The sequence below is a fragment of the Montipora capricornis genome, chromosome 13, assembly GCF_036669925.1.
Source record: "Montipora capricornis isolate CH-2021 chromosome 13, ASM3666992v2, whole genome shotgun sequence".
Classification (NCBI taxonomy): domain Eukaryota; kingdom Metazoa; phylum Cnidaria; class Anthozoa; order Scleractinia; family Acroporidae; genus Montipora; species Montipora capricornis.
In genome coordinates this window covers 24892679-24905178 of record NC_090895.1, presented here as the reverse complement: position 1 = coordinate 24905178, position 12500 = coordinate 24892679, and the positions used below count along the sequence as shown (strand labels likewise).

Sequence of the window (12500 nt, the reverse complement as noted above, 5' to 3'; positions counted from 1 at the left end):
CAACCAGTACACACGAAGGACACGACGAGGGAGCTGAATGATGAAACAACCCGATTGGGGCATGGGAACTGTTGTGGATGAAAAAATAAGCCAATTTGATTGGCCAACTGGAGACACGTCATGTCACGGCAAGCAAATTTCAGTACACACGAGGGAGCTTGCTCCTGAAACAGACTCGTGCAACAGATTTGCCCCTGGAGCTTGCTCCCTCATATCAAACCAGTTTGATATGAGGGAGCAAAACTCGGGAGCAAAAGTTTTGTTGCGCAACATATTTTTTCGCTAGAAATCGTTGGTGCAGGCGAGGGAGCTTTGCTCCGGGAGCGTGTTACAGGAGCGTGCTGCGGGAGCAAGCTCCCTCGTGTGTACCGACCTTTAGGGACAAAGGAGTTTAAGCAAGGACAACGGCGACGGCAACGAGAATGTCATCTTAAAATCTAAATTTTCGTTATTTTAATCGCTTCGTGACCATTACAACCTTTTTTAATATGATAAGAGTGTGGTAGTTCCTCAAAAGTGACCCTCGTCAGAAAGGCACTTAATTTAGGGGGGGAAATGAAAAATTATCCTCAAGTGCTGACGTTCTTCATAAAACCTCAAATTTGGCTGTGTCACGTTGTTGTTTTGCTGAAGACGGCAACCAAATGGACAAAAATGAAAAACGCACGTGCAGGGCGTGCAAAGCTTTTGTTTTTGCCCACTAAATATGCAAATTTGTGACGTTTTCGTTGCCGTCGCCATTGTCACCATTAAGGAGCTTACGAAACGAGGACGGCGACGGCAACGAGGACTTCATTTTAAAATACGAGTTCGCGTTATTCATATCACTACGAAACTATTTCATGTAGTTCCGCGTTAAAAATGTGTAGTAACTGTCGAGGAATTAAACTGGTATGAGTGAGTTGGAAGCGTAGAGAGAGAACTGGAAATTCATTGTCGTGTGCTAACGTCCTCCACAGAACCTTAAATTTGGTTATTTCACGTCGTCATTTAGGAGATGACGGCAAAGAAATGTACCAAAATGTAAAATGCACGTGCAGAGCGTGCAAAGCCATTGTTTTTGCTCACTAAAGGCCGGTTTACACGCTACGATTTGTCGCCCCGATCTGTCGGCCCGACAGTGTCGGGGCGCGAATCTTACGTGTATTTTGACACCCGATCTTAAGGCCCGACGTCAGTCCCCACGTGAAGAATGTCTAGTAGCCCTCGTTCCTTTTTAAAGCGGTTTTTACTCCGCATGCGTAGTGAATGCTACGGCGACTTGGCTGACGAGCACAACGGTTTTTGGTCGCTTTATTCATCAACAGCAGCAGCAACAACGTCATTACTGTTACTTGCTGCAGCATTATTAAGAATGAAAAAGAGAGGATGAAGGAAAACACGATGTGCTTGGGTGAAAAATTGGCATCGGACCGAAGCCGGGGCTTTTCACCAACTTATGTCATATCCAAGTTGTTCGTTCAGTGATTTGGCTACATGCGTTCTCGCAATCTCTCTTTTGTTCTTGCCATGATACTCTTTATTTCCCTTGTCATATAGACACGGATATTCAATCCATTCCGCTATCAGCAGGGAGATTTCTTTCTCTTGGAAACTGCGCGACTTTGGCCTCTTCAGAGTCTTCATGTCCGCCATTTTGATTGCTTCTGTTTGGTACGCATGCTCTTTTCTCAAAGTTTTGATTGACATGTCGGCTTCTTTGAAAGTGTCGGCCCGACTCGACAAAAATCTGTTGCACTGCAACAGATTTTCTGAATCGGGCCGATTTCGTTTTCACGAATCGGCCTTAAGATCGGGTGTCAAAATACACGTACGATTCGCGCCCCGACACTGTCGGGCCGACAGATCGGGCCGACAAATCGTACCGTGTAAACCGGCCTTAAACCTATTGTTTTGTAGCGTCGTCGTTGCCGTCGGCGTCGTCGTTTCGTAAGCTCCCTAGTAGGGAACTTAAGCAACGACGACGGCGACGGCACCGAGAACGTCATCTCAAAATATAAATTCGCGTCATTGTAATCACTTCGTAAACATGTCAACCCTTTTAATATGACAAGGGTGTGGTAGTTCCTCAAAAATGACATTGGGCGGAACTGCGCTTAATTTAGGGGAGAAAATGAAACTTTATCATCAAGTGCTGACGTTCTCCTTAAGACCTCAAATTTGACTTTTTGCTGACGACGGCAACGAAATGGACAAAAGTGAAAAACGCACGTGCAAGGCGTACAAAGGTATTGTTTTTGAACACTAAATATTCAAATTTGTGACGTTCTCGTTGCCGTTCCCGTCGTCGTTGCTAAAGCTCCCTACTCCCTAAAGTCAACGGAAACGTCACTCCAAAATATAACTTAGCGCTATTGCAAGTATTTCTCGATTATTCCGTCAGACTTGTTCGCCTTGTGCAATGCGGACGAACTTTCCAGTAACTGGATAAATACGAACGGTTTTAGCGTGAAAACAGAAAATGAATGGTTCTTTGTTATATGCTCACGTTGTCATCAAACCCAAAATTTGGTGATTTCACGTTGTTGTTTTGTGGCATACGGCAGAGAAATGCACGGAAATTCGTGTTGCACGTGCAGCACGTTTAGTTTTCGTTCCATTAAAGCTTTGTTAAAGCCCGGTTTTCACTAGCGACACTAGCACAAGCCCAATAGCATAATAGATTCGTGTCAAGTGAAAACGAACCATAACGCAAGCACAAGATTCAAAAGTTCCACGTTCTCTGAACATCACATGTGACCTCACATGGTAAGCATTACATAAGCGTAAGCTGAATCCGACGCATCTGTTTTATGTCATATTAAGATACAACCGTGGGGATGTATTTTTACTCACTCTCACTCCTTTTTTGTAAATTGGATTTTATTCCGATTGTTTTTTTCTTGCATGGTAGTTCGATAGCGCTTTTGCTTCGATTGCGATTTGTTCGAGTACAATATTCGCGATAGTACTATTTGTTCATTTCAGTGGTTGTTTTTATTCAAATCGAGAGCCAATAAAAAGGGTTGTAAGTGTACGAATCATTTTATCGTTAAGAAAATAAATGAAAGTTACAACGCGGCGTTGCGAGTGGAATCTGCAACGGATCTTTTTCATTGGACGAACATCACAACTTGCGTTGTGCTTGCGTTACGTCCCAAGCCAACGCAAGCACAGGCGCAAGCACGAGGAAAAACGAAAAATTTAAATCTTCCTTGCTTGTGCATGTTCGTATGCTTGCGTCGCTTTCACGGTGAAGTAAGCAGTCTTGTGCTTGCGTTTATGCTTGTGATTGCGTCGCTAGTGATAACCAGGCTTTAACAATGATGTTCTTGCTTTGTGGCTTTGTCGTTGTCGTTGGTAAAACTCCCTTTTAACTCCCAGTTTTCGTGAGAAGTAGATGCGGCCCTGGTGCCGGAGGATTATGGCGACGTTATGTACACCACGGAATAAAAAAAAAAAAGAAGGAAAGTTTTCCATGCATTCTCATTGTCCTTGTTAGGCTTGTACCCACTCGTTGGCTGGAAAATTGGAGGAGAAACTGTGTATCTTGCGGAAGGAAACGCTGCAGGCTGTGGAACTGCCATGGAGTGGGCGAAACAAATGGGTGCGATCTTTTTTCTTTTTCTTACCGTACGTCAATGTCACAACTAACAGTTCACTGGAGAATTCTAACTGTCACTGTACTGAATGATCAATTTTCACTCTTTATCTTTACACTTCACCTCGTAAACCTAACCGTTTTTTCCCCAGGTTTCTACGACGATGTCTCAAAAACAAGTGATACTGCATTCTCAGTCGAAAGTAAGGTGATATTTTTAACAACCAATCTCATTTCTCTATATCCTAAGTTCTATCTTCCCTGAGATTGAAAGCCCGACTGTTCAAGTTTTCAGTGAAAGCAGACGGTTTTTCTTCTATCTGTTCTCCGCTTACTCACCCATAGAACTTTGGGTCGTGTTAAAATGCCTATCACCTGAACACACTTCATGTTCCACTTTATTTATTCTCCGAAATCGTCCCAAATACATCGTTTTGTTTTTTTAGAACCTTTTGATTGAAATTTCACTTTATTTTTTGGCTTTGTAAGACGGGAAAAGTGGTCATTCTTTGATCAATAACCGAGCAATGAAGGGGAATGGGTTCGATACCGGATTGACGTCACAAAGTATATTTACATCGTCGTCTCAATGCAAAGCAGTCTGTGACGTCAAACCCGGTATCGAACCCATTCCCCTTCATTGCTTGCTTTTGGGTCAAAGTATTACCACTTTTCCCGTCTTTCCAAGCCAAAAAACCAAGATGTCTTTGGGACGGTTTCTGAGAATAAATTAAGTGGAAAAGTGTGTTGTATTGATAGGCACTTTTATAATAGTGAACTTTGTTATGTAATTGTTGGTACGAATTCGTACCAATTTGAGACCCTTCTAGGGAAAAGAGTATTATCGAAGTGTTATCGAAATTCAAAAAGAAAATTGGGGGTAACCACTCACTTTTCAGAGATAATTAATCAACAATATTTGTGAAAAGCTTTAAAATACAAAGCAATGTGTGGCTTTCTCTTCCAAATTGAAGCTTAATTATCTCTGAAAAATGCATGGGTAACCCCAAATTTCGTTTTGGATACCAAGAGCACTCGCAAAGTTCTGCTTTGTTCGCATAGTTTCGAGATGCGCAGAACGTATGCGCAATAACAAAAGTAGGCACCGTTTTTTATTCATCAAGGAGCATGCATAGTACTGGTCGAACGCAGTAGACGGTAAAGGATTTTCTGATCATTTCAGCAAACACATTCCAGTGGAAAAATCTCTCCCATTTGATTTACCACCCGAACAACCGGGTTTTCCATTCAAAAGAAAAGCGACCGTTTTCAAGAGATTTTGGCTTAAAAACACAACCATGTAACGTCCTGGGAATAGTAGTTACCAGAATTCTCCGCTTTTTGTACTGTGATCCCTACCAGTAGCTGAAGCCAATCCTATTCTTTTTAAAAAGCCAGGTAAAACGTTATACGCTACTAATCGCTTTAACTAACTTCAAAACTGATTGAAAAGGTCGATCTTACCCACGGAAAACGGTTTTCTACTTCTACGATACGATAATCCCAAAAAAACCCGAACTTCGCTTCAATTCCACTTTCCCAGTAGCCAGTTTCTGCCAAACCTGTGGCCCAAGCTCCTTTTTCGGCTGCAATGGCGTGTTGTTTCCCGGACAATCAGCTTGTTCTGTCGCTTGATTGCACGTTAACAAGAAATATTATTGGTTTTATTTCTTATTTAGGTTCAGATGGTGTATATTTTGTCCCTGCATTCAACGGATTACAGGTTAATTTGTCGAATAATTATCCAGCTTCTTTTCCGCTAATTGAAAAGCAAAAGTAAAAGAAATTGAAGGAGGCGGATTGGTCTCCAGATCTTTCGCGAAACAGCTAAATAAAATAGCTTCTTACACAAACTGCAAATCAACCTGCGGGCAAGTTCTTGAGGTGCCACGCGCGACTACGCTCGCGTGGCGGTTGCGTGTTACATTCGACTGCGGATAATAGAAATCCAATATCTACGACTTAATCGGGAAAACCACCTGAAACGATCGTATTTTTATAAACAAACAATTTCTCTCTGCGTGTGAATAATGGCTTTGTACATCTCTTTACGAATCTCTGGAAATTTTGGACGTGTCTACTGGTTATCATTCTGAGAAATTTTCGAAGCATTCTCATACATCGTGTAAAATAAAAGGCTGAAGATCAGCTGCATGGTGAAGGTGGTGGCTCCAGCAGCCAGATGTATCCAGTCTAGGGGTTCCTGTGGCTGATTTAATGATATGGGGCCAATAGATGGTTTTCTCGTGACGTCAGAGAAGCCGCGTTGGTGCACAGGACAAGAGAGAAAAAATTCTTTTGGGAACCTGACTATATTATTACAGGAGCCCATCACCCGGAGCGTGCAACTTAACTATACTTGTGCAACGGCGTTTTCACGAGTAAGGTTATTTTTAGATTGAATTTCCCGCTAATGAGACTCCCACAGGAGCCCGATGACCAATTACAAGAAATTAAGCTGACGTCATAGGGTCACCGAACCGTAACTGACTTTGTTTTTTGACCTAATTCGCGGGAAGAGCTAGTCTAAAAATAAACCTACTTGTGAAAACGCCGTTTCATAGACGCTGTATGGAAGTTGCACGCTCCAGGATGGGCTCCTGATTATTATGCAAAACATGAGCCATGATTTTCTGTTGTTTTGTGCACCTCCATGGCCGTCTCATCTCGTGATTGAAAACCATCTATTGTCGCAATTGTGTCAAAGAAGGTGGTGAATGGTATCCCTGGAAAGCAAATAAAGAGATGTATTACTCGGGAATAATCGGAAGAGTATCCGATTGCTCCGAACAAAAGTCGAACATATTACCTTCCGGTTGTCGGTTCGGGGGCTCCACTACCGAGCAACAGGAGACTCGTCGGAGCAACATCGGAGCTAGTTCGACTCGGTCTCGGAACACTCGTAAAAGACACCTCTCAAGGAGGCCTATTTTTACCAAAGACGACATTTGAGAAATAAATATTTTTTGCATCTCTTTCCTAGGCTCCTATAAATGACAACAAGGCTTGTGTATCTTTGATGGGCATCAAATCCACGACATCCAAAGCTCACGTTATGCGAGCCATTCTAGAATCAATCGCCTTTAGGTAAGTGAAATTTGGGCGCGATTGGACTAAAGGGAAGTCAGTGGAGTAGTGCGCTGCGCACATCTGATCCGCACTAACTTGTTTGCGAGGTCGAACTCGTTCATTGTCAATTTAAAATTCTCCCTTGCTTTTACTTGTGGTAGGAAGTGTGAATCAGTCATTAAGGAGCTTAAGAAACAGCTATAGGTTTCGCCAGCGAAAACGTCACTTCAACATATAAAACTTCGCCATATTAAGAATTTCGCGTTTAATACATCTTGTTCACTTCGCTAAATTGGGGCGAAGTATTTTGTAACATTTGCTTCAACATCGGTTCGATTTTGTTGAAAGATCTTAAACGATGTTGACTGCTGGGTTTGGCGAACAGTTTCAACACATCATCAACATTTGAGTCAACAAAGCTTCACGAGAGGCCCGGTATTCAGTCCCAGGCTGCGGCCGCGGTTGTTATTATGGATACGGCCAAGGATACGTCATTGGGAGTCCGATTAGTGCGCACGCGCATACCGAAAAGAAATGTTGAATGGTTGTTGAAGCAAAGTTTAAGCGCTTTTAAGTTCATTCAACTTCGATTCAACATCTTTCAACACGGTTGAAAGGGTGGGGGGGGGGGGGGAGAGTGAGGCAAACGGTTTTAACATCGTTGTTCAACAAAATCGAGCGGATGTTGAGGAAAATTTTGAAACTGTTTGCCCGGGTCTTAACGGTTTTGGAGCAAAGATAAAGAATGCACGATCTATTGTCGTATGCTGATGTTGTCGTCAAAACCATAAATTTGGATATTTCGCTTTGTTTGCGCAGTACGGCAAAGAAGCGTAGCTAAATGCGTGCCGCACGTGCATGCACGTTGCATTTCACGTTTTTTGTTTTTTTGGTCGTAGTACCACTTTAAAAAACGAATCGCTGACTTTCCACAGGTTTACGCAATTGTATGAAACAGCAACAGAAGAGACGCACATCCCGCTAATGTCTTCGGTCAAGTAAGCTCTCACATTATTATATACAAACTAGAAGGTTAGAAGAGCCTTTTATAGCATAATCAGCAACAGATAACAAATCTGCGGATTTGCCAACGCGGTGCGCGGATTGCACCCCATCGCCCCGGATTCAAATCGAATTTGCCGGTCCACGCGAATCCAGGTTCTTTCTAGTTTCCAGGACTCCTCTGTTACTATTGTCAACAGAGCATGCGCGATCAGTATGCGAGTTGGCAACAAGAGAAGGCAAGACCTTAGACAGCAATGACCAGAACCAGGTTGCTGACCAGCGGTTTTCGTTAAAACAATGGTTTGCTGGGGGTGCTCAGTCTCGCGGGCTCAGAAAACCTTGGTTGTGGTCATTGCTATTTAAGGTTTTTCCAAGAGAAGCGATAGCATTTCGTCCAGCGGCCATGTTGAATATTTACGCCGTTAAGACAGGATCTGATTTAGTAAGGCCATGAGATTTGAAAGTATCCGGATTCGACCATCCAGACGATTCCAAGTTCTTTGCGGATTCAAAACATTCCACTCTTGAGAGCGGATTCAAAAAGTTGCGGTTCGCGGGATCCATGTGGACGGAAGGCGATTCCGCAAAGAAAAAGTCAGGGATTAAAAAATACCCAAATAAGTGTGGAGGTGTAATTCATAGGAATTACGCTTTGCTTTCAAGGAACACAGAACTTATGTTTTTTCTGAACCAGGTTTGCATTCTGTAAATGAAACCTCAGAATTCTGTTGGAACTCGATTTCACAGATCGAACCGGGTGTGTTAAACAAAGGGGATGGATTCATTATTTAATTTGTCTTCGTTTTAGCCATAGCGAGGGACCAGGTACAGGCAAGTAACTGAGACTAACTGCGAGCGAACCTCGTTCCCAGGGGCTCCATTTTCGTTGTCGTTGACCCTGGGAACGAGGTTGACTGCGAGCGAATAGGCCATTTCCGAGTTCATATCTGCCTCCTCTTCAAAGCGAGTCTAAGTGCGAAGTTTTTCTTATGTAAATTAGTTTTCATTCATATGTAAAGTAGAACTAATTACCATCACAAAACTTTGCACCAGACTCGCTTTGAAGAGGAGGCGGATCTGAACTCAGGAATGGCCTATTGATCCGAGGAGAAGAATGGGGCGGGGAAGACCACAATGCCCTGCCTCTTTCTCAGGCCTCCGCTCGCCTCGCTTCGCTCACCGAGTTCTCATTTTAAATCCTGTGACTGTTTCATTTTGCAGGGTTGGTGGTGGTATCTCCAACAATGATTTCGTGTTGGAGCTGGTAAGCAGCATGACCTGCCAGACATTGGATCGACCGTCACAAACCGAGATGTCCGCACTGGGTGCAGCGTTTTTAGCAGGATTAGCTTCTGGTGAGTAAGCCCCCACAAATAGGCCTTATTCACGATAGCCGCCATGTTGGTTTTCAAATTGTCATGCAAATTAGCCATGTGTTATGCTGAGGGGCAAACATAAAAAAAAAGGCAAATTGCGGTAAGTCGGCTCGTCGAAATATTGAAATAACATTGCTAAAAGTACATTTTAGCAATTAGAATTAAGTGCCTTATATAGCGATGTTTCTCGTTACGTCACCCATTGTTAATAAGGAGCTTAAGCAACGACAACGGCGACGGCAACGAGAACGTCACGAATTTGCATATTTAGTGGGTAAAAACAATAGCTTTGCACGCCCTGCACGTGCGTTTTTCACTTTTGTCCATTTCGTTGCCGTCGTCAGCAAAACAACAACGTGAAATAGCCAAGTTTTTGGTTTTATGAAGAACGTCAGCACTTGAGGATAAATTTTCATTTTCTCTCCTAAAATTGAGTGCCGTTCCGACTGGTGTCATCTTTAGGAAATACCACACCCTTGTCATATTAAAAACGTTGAAATAGTCACGAAGCGATTAAAATAACGCACAGCTATATTTTGAGATGACGTTCTCGTTGCCGTCGCAGTTGTCGTTGCTTAAGCTCCCTATTAATATGCCAACCAGAACTTAATTGGCTGTTGAAACAATGACTTTTTTGTTCCGTGGTTGGCAAATTTCAATATCAAAAGAAATGTGACGTCAATGTTTGTAAACAAGAAATATCGCTATAATAATTTTATATCTTTTGATTGCCTTTGACATTTTGACTTTCTACTTCGTTATCTGCTCACTTTTCACTAAAAAAAAAACATCGAAGAAACTTGTGTAATCATTCTATTTTACTACTTAGGTGATAAACATTCAATGAGCGTGAAACAAATCATCTGTGTGGCTAAGATGTCCTTTATAACCTCTCGAACTCGTGTTGTTTGCCCCTCAGAAGTGTGTTGCTAATTTGCATGATTATAGCAAACCCAGCATGGCGGCTATTGTGAATAAGGTCTATTGCTAAGGAGGCTCAAACCCATTTTGATACTTACAACATAGTTAATGCATGGAGATAGTTATGAAACTCGACAAGTCTTTCTGTTTCATGTTTTTTATTCTTGGCCTTGACGGTGCACAAAACACATCCTTTTTCGAGAATATAACCAATCAAATCTTTCGATTAAATTATGCGCAACTATAATTTGTTAACCCGTGCAAAGCGACAACAAAAGATTGTACACTGACACGGTCAATCCAACATCGATTGCGACAACATTAGGACCGTTTATACGAGAGAAAATAAGCCGCGGCTAACTCTGGCCGCGGCTTACGTAAGCCCCGAACACCCCGTATAAATGGTACAAAATCTACGTTCACGGCTTTCTCAAGCCGCGGCTTATCCTGGCCGCGGAGTTTATACTCGTATAAATAGTTCCTTTCGCGGCTTAAGTAAGCTGCGGCCAGAGTTAGCCGCGGCTTATTTTCTCTCGTATAAACGGCCCTATTGTTCTCGCTTTTGAAAGGTTTTAAGGTTTCATAACCAGTCCCTCGATTAACTATGCTTACAACTATACAGTTACACACTTTACTGTCAAACTATATTATATACTGTTTTCAAGGGTTGATTCTACACAACTGTTTTATGTAACCGCAATGTTATGTTACCGTATGAAACAGCACTTTTTGCTCAACAAGATGCAATTGTTATCGTGACATAATAGGTTGCCATAGCAACAGAGGAGCCATCTAAATACACCCTATGTTTTGTCTTAAAACGCTTAATTTGACCGGTGACCGCCACTTTTTATTGCTGCAAAGTGATTAGAAGGCTCTCTGCAAAGTAAAAAAATCTTAAGGTTGGGGATTCAGAGGATACATCGCGAATACTGTGCGACGTGAGAGGGGTGGAAAGAAAATCACTTTGCAGCGTTATATTTTGGAGTGAAGTTTTCGGGGTATACCGTAAACCGCAAACAGCGGTTTGCGGTTAGTCGTTTGCCGTTAGAGGTTAACTCCATTTTGAACTTTAGCAAGCCGTTCCTGTTATCCATATCTTGGATTTTTCATTGCTACAACTGCTCTCAAATCAAACAGCTCAAATTCTCATTTGATCATTTGATCTTCAAAATAGTTCCCAATAGATAGAAAACAGATGTAACAACATGACTGATATGGTCAAACGGGAGGTCTGATTGATCCCTGGCTTTAAAACGCTGTCGTAAATCACTTAAGGCAAGAGCGGTATCTTGAGGTTGAAACTCGAACCGCAGCCTGCAAACGAGACGGCAAGGAAAAGATCACGTGATTTCCCGAGGTTCGCGGTTCGCGGTATTGGCAGAAAAGTTCGTTGCTAAAGGATCTCTAGTCCCTATTTATAATATTCGCAGCGAATTGGGAGAGTAGAAAAAGTCGGGTAGACACAAGTCGATCGGATCGAGTCCACCCGCAAGGATTTACAGCACTGGTTTTTAGTCTAACTGTTAAATATCCACTTTTTAGGCGTGTGGAAGTCACGTGATGAGTTGAAAGCCATCCGTTGTTCCCAGGGCTTATTTCAGCCGAAAGCGTCCATCAGAGACAAATATATCAAGTCGTTTGATGAATGGAAAGAAGCGGTCCGCCGGAGCGGAAATTGGTATAAATGGGACTAAACGATAGTGCCCAGCACATCGACAAACCCTTTCGCTACAATAAGTTTCTGCTCTTTTATTAAATACCTCTTACTAACCGAGTTCGAGGTCCGTACTGTAAGTTACGGACCGAGTTTTTTCCCGTTGATTTATCCGCGCGGGCCATAAATCAACGGGAAAAAACGAGGATCCGTAACTTACAGTACAGACCGAGAAAACTCGGTTTGTAAGATATTTATTATATCTCTGAGGTTAACCGGCGCGCGGGCAAGGAAACTAGTCAAAGTGAAGCGGAAGGTTCAACTGCCACAAAGAATGCCGTGCCAAAATCCCAAAAACTAAATCTTCTTGGCTGTTAAGTTTGAAATAGTTGCTTGCAAGATTCAAACAGTTTTCAGTACAAGTTTATGCAACAGAAATGACATGAAAAACTCGCTAGATGATGTTTTGTCGAAATTTTAAATTTAGCGGGCTGTACAGCGGGCTGTACAGCGGGCCGTACTGTAGAATACGGCCCGCTAATTTAGCCAATTACAGCGCGCGTACTATCTGAGAGATATAATAACAACTTTTATAACCATTTCCGAAAAAAGAACCTGCCATTGTTTTTTCATACGACCGAGCAAGGAATGGAAATGAGTTGAGTACCACACTTACGTCATCAACTTTTTTGCATAGTTGTTTAAAAAGTATTGAACGTATTTCTCTTCCTTACTGTCGAAAGTGCTACTCCTACTCGAAATCAGCGACAGTAAAAAGTAGTTTTTCAAAGGAGACTCGAGCCAGTTTCAGTAATGTCAACAAATTGTGGATTTTACAAGGATTGATTCTTCACAAAGGGACTTTCGTTATATGTGAATTACTAGGTTACCA

General features: G+C 42.4%; 1 protein-coding gene across 2 annotated transcripts in view; it reads left to right on the top strand.

Annotated features, from left to right (window-relative positions):
• Positions 1-12500, top strand: part of LOC138030229 (putative glycerol kinase 5) — a 29540-nt gene that overhangs the window by 15111 nt on the left and 1929 nt on the right. For both annotated transcript variants that reach the window (XM_068878119.1, XM_068878120.1), the window contains 7 exons: positions 3482-3586; positions 3733-3783; positions 5260-5303; positions 6564-6667; positions 7585-7647; positions 8876-9009; positions 11497-12500. The exon at positions 11497-12500 is cut by the window's right edge and continues 1929 nt beyond it. In XM_068878119.1, the coding sequence (XP_068734220.1) occupies positions 3482-3586; positions 3733-3783; positions 5260-5303; positions 6564-6667; positions 7585-7647; positions 8876-9009; positions 11497-11648 (653 nt within the window). In that variant the 3' untranslated portion in view covers positions 11649-12500. The remainder of the gene's footprint in view (positions 1-3481; positions 3587-3732; positions 3784-5259; positions 5304-6563; positions 6668-7584; positions 7648-8875; positions 9010-11496) is intronic.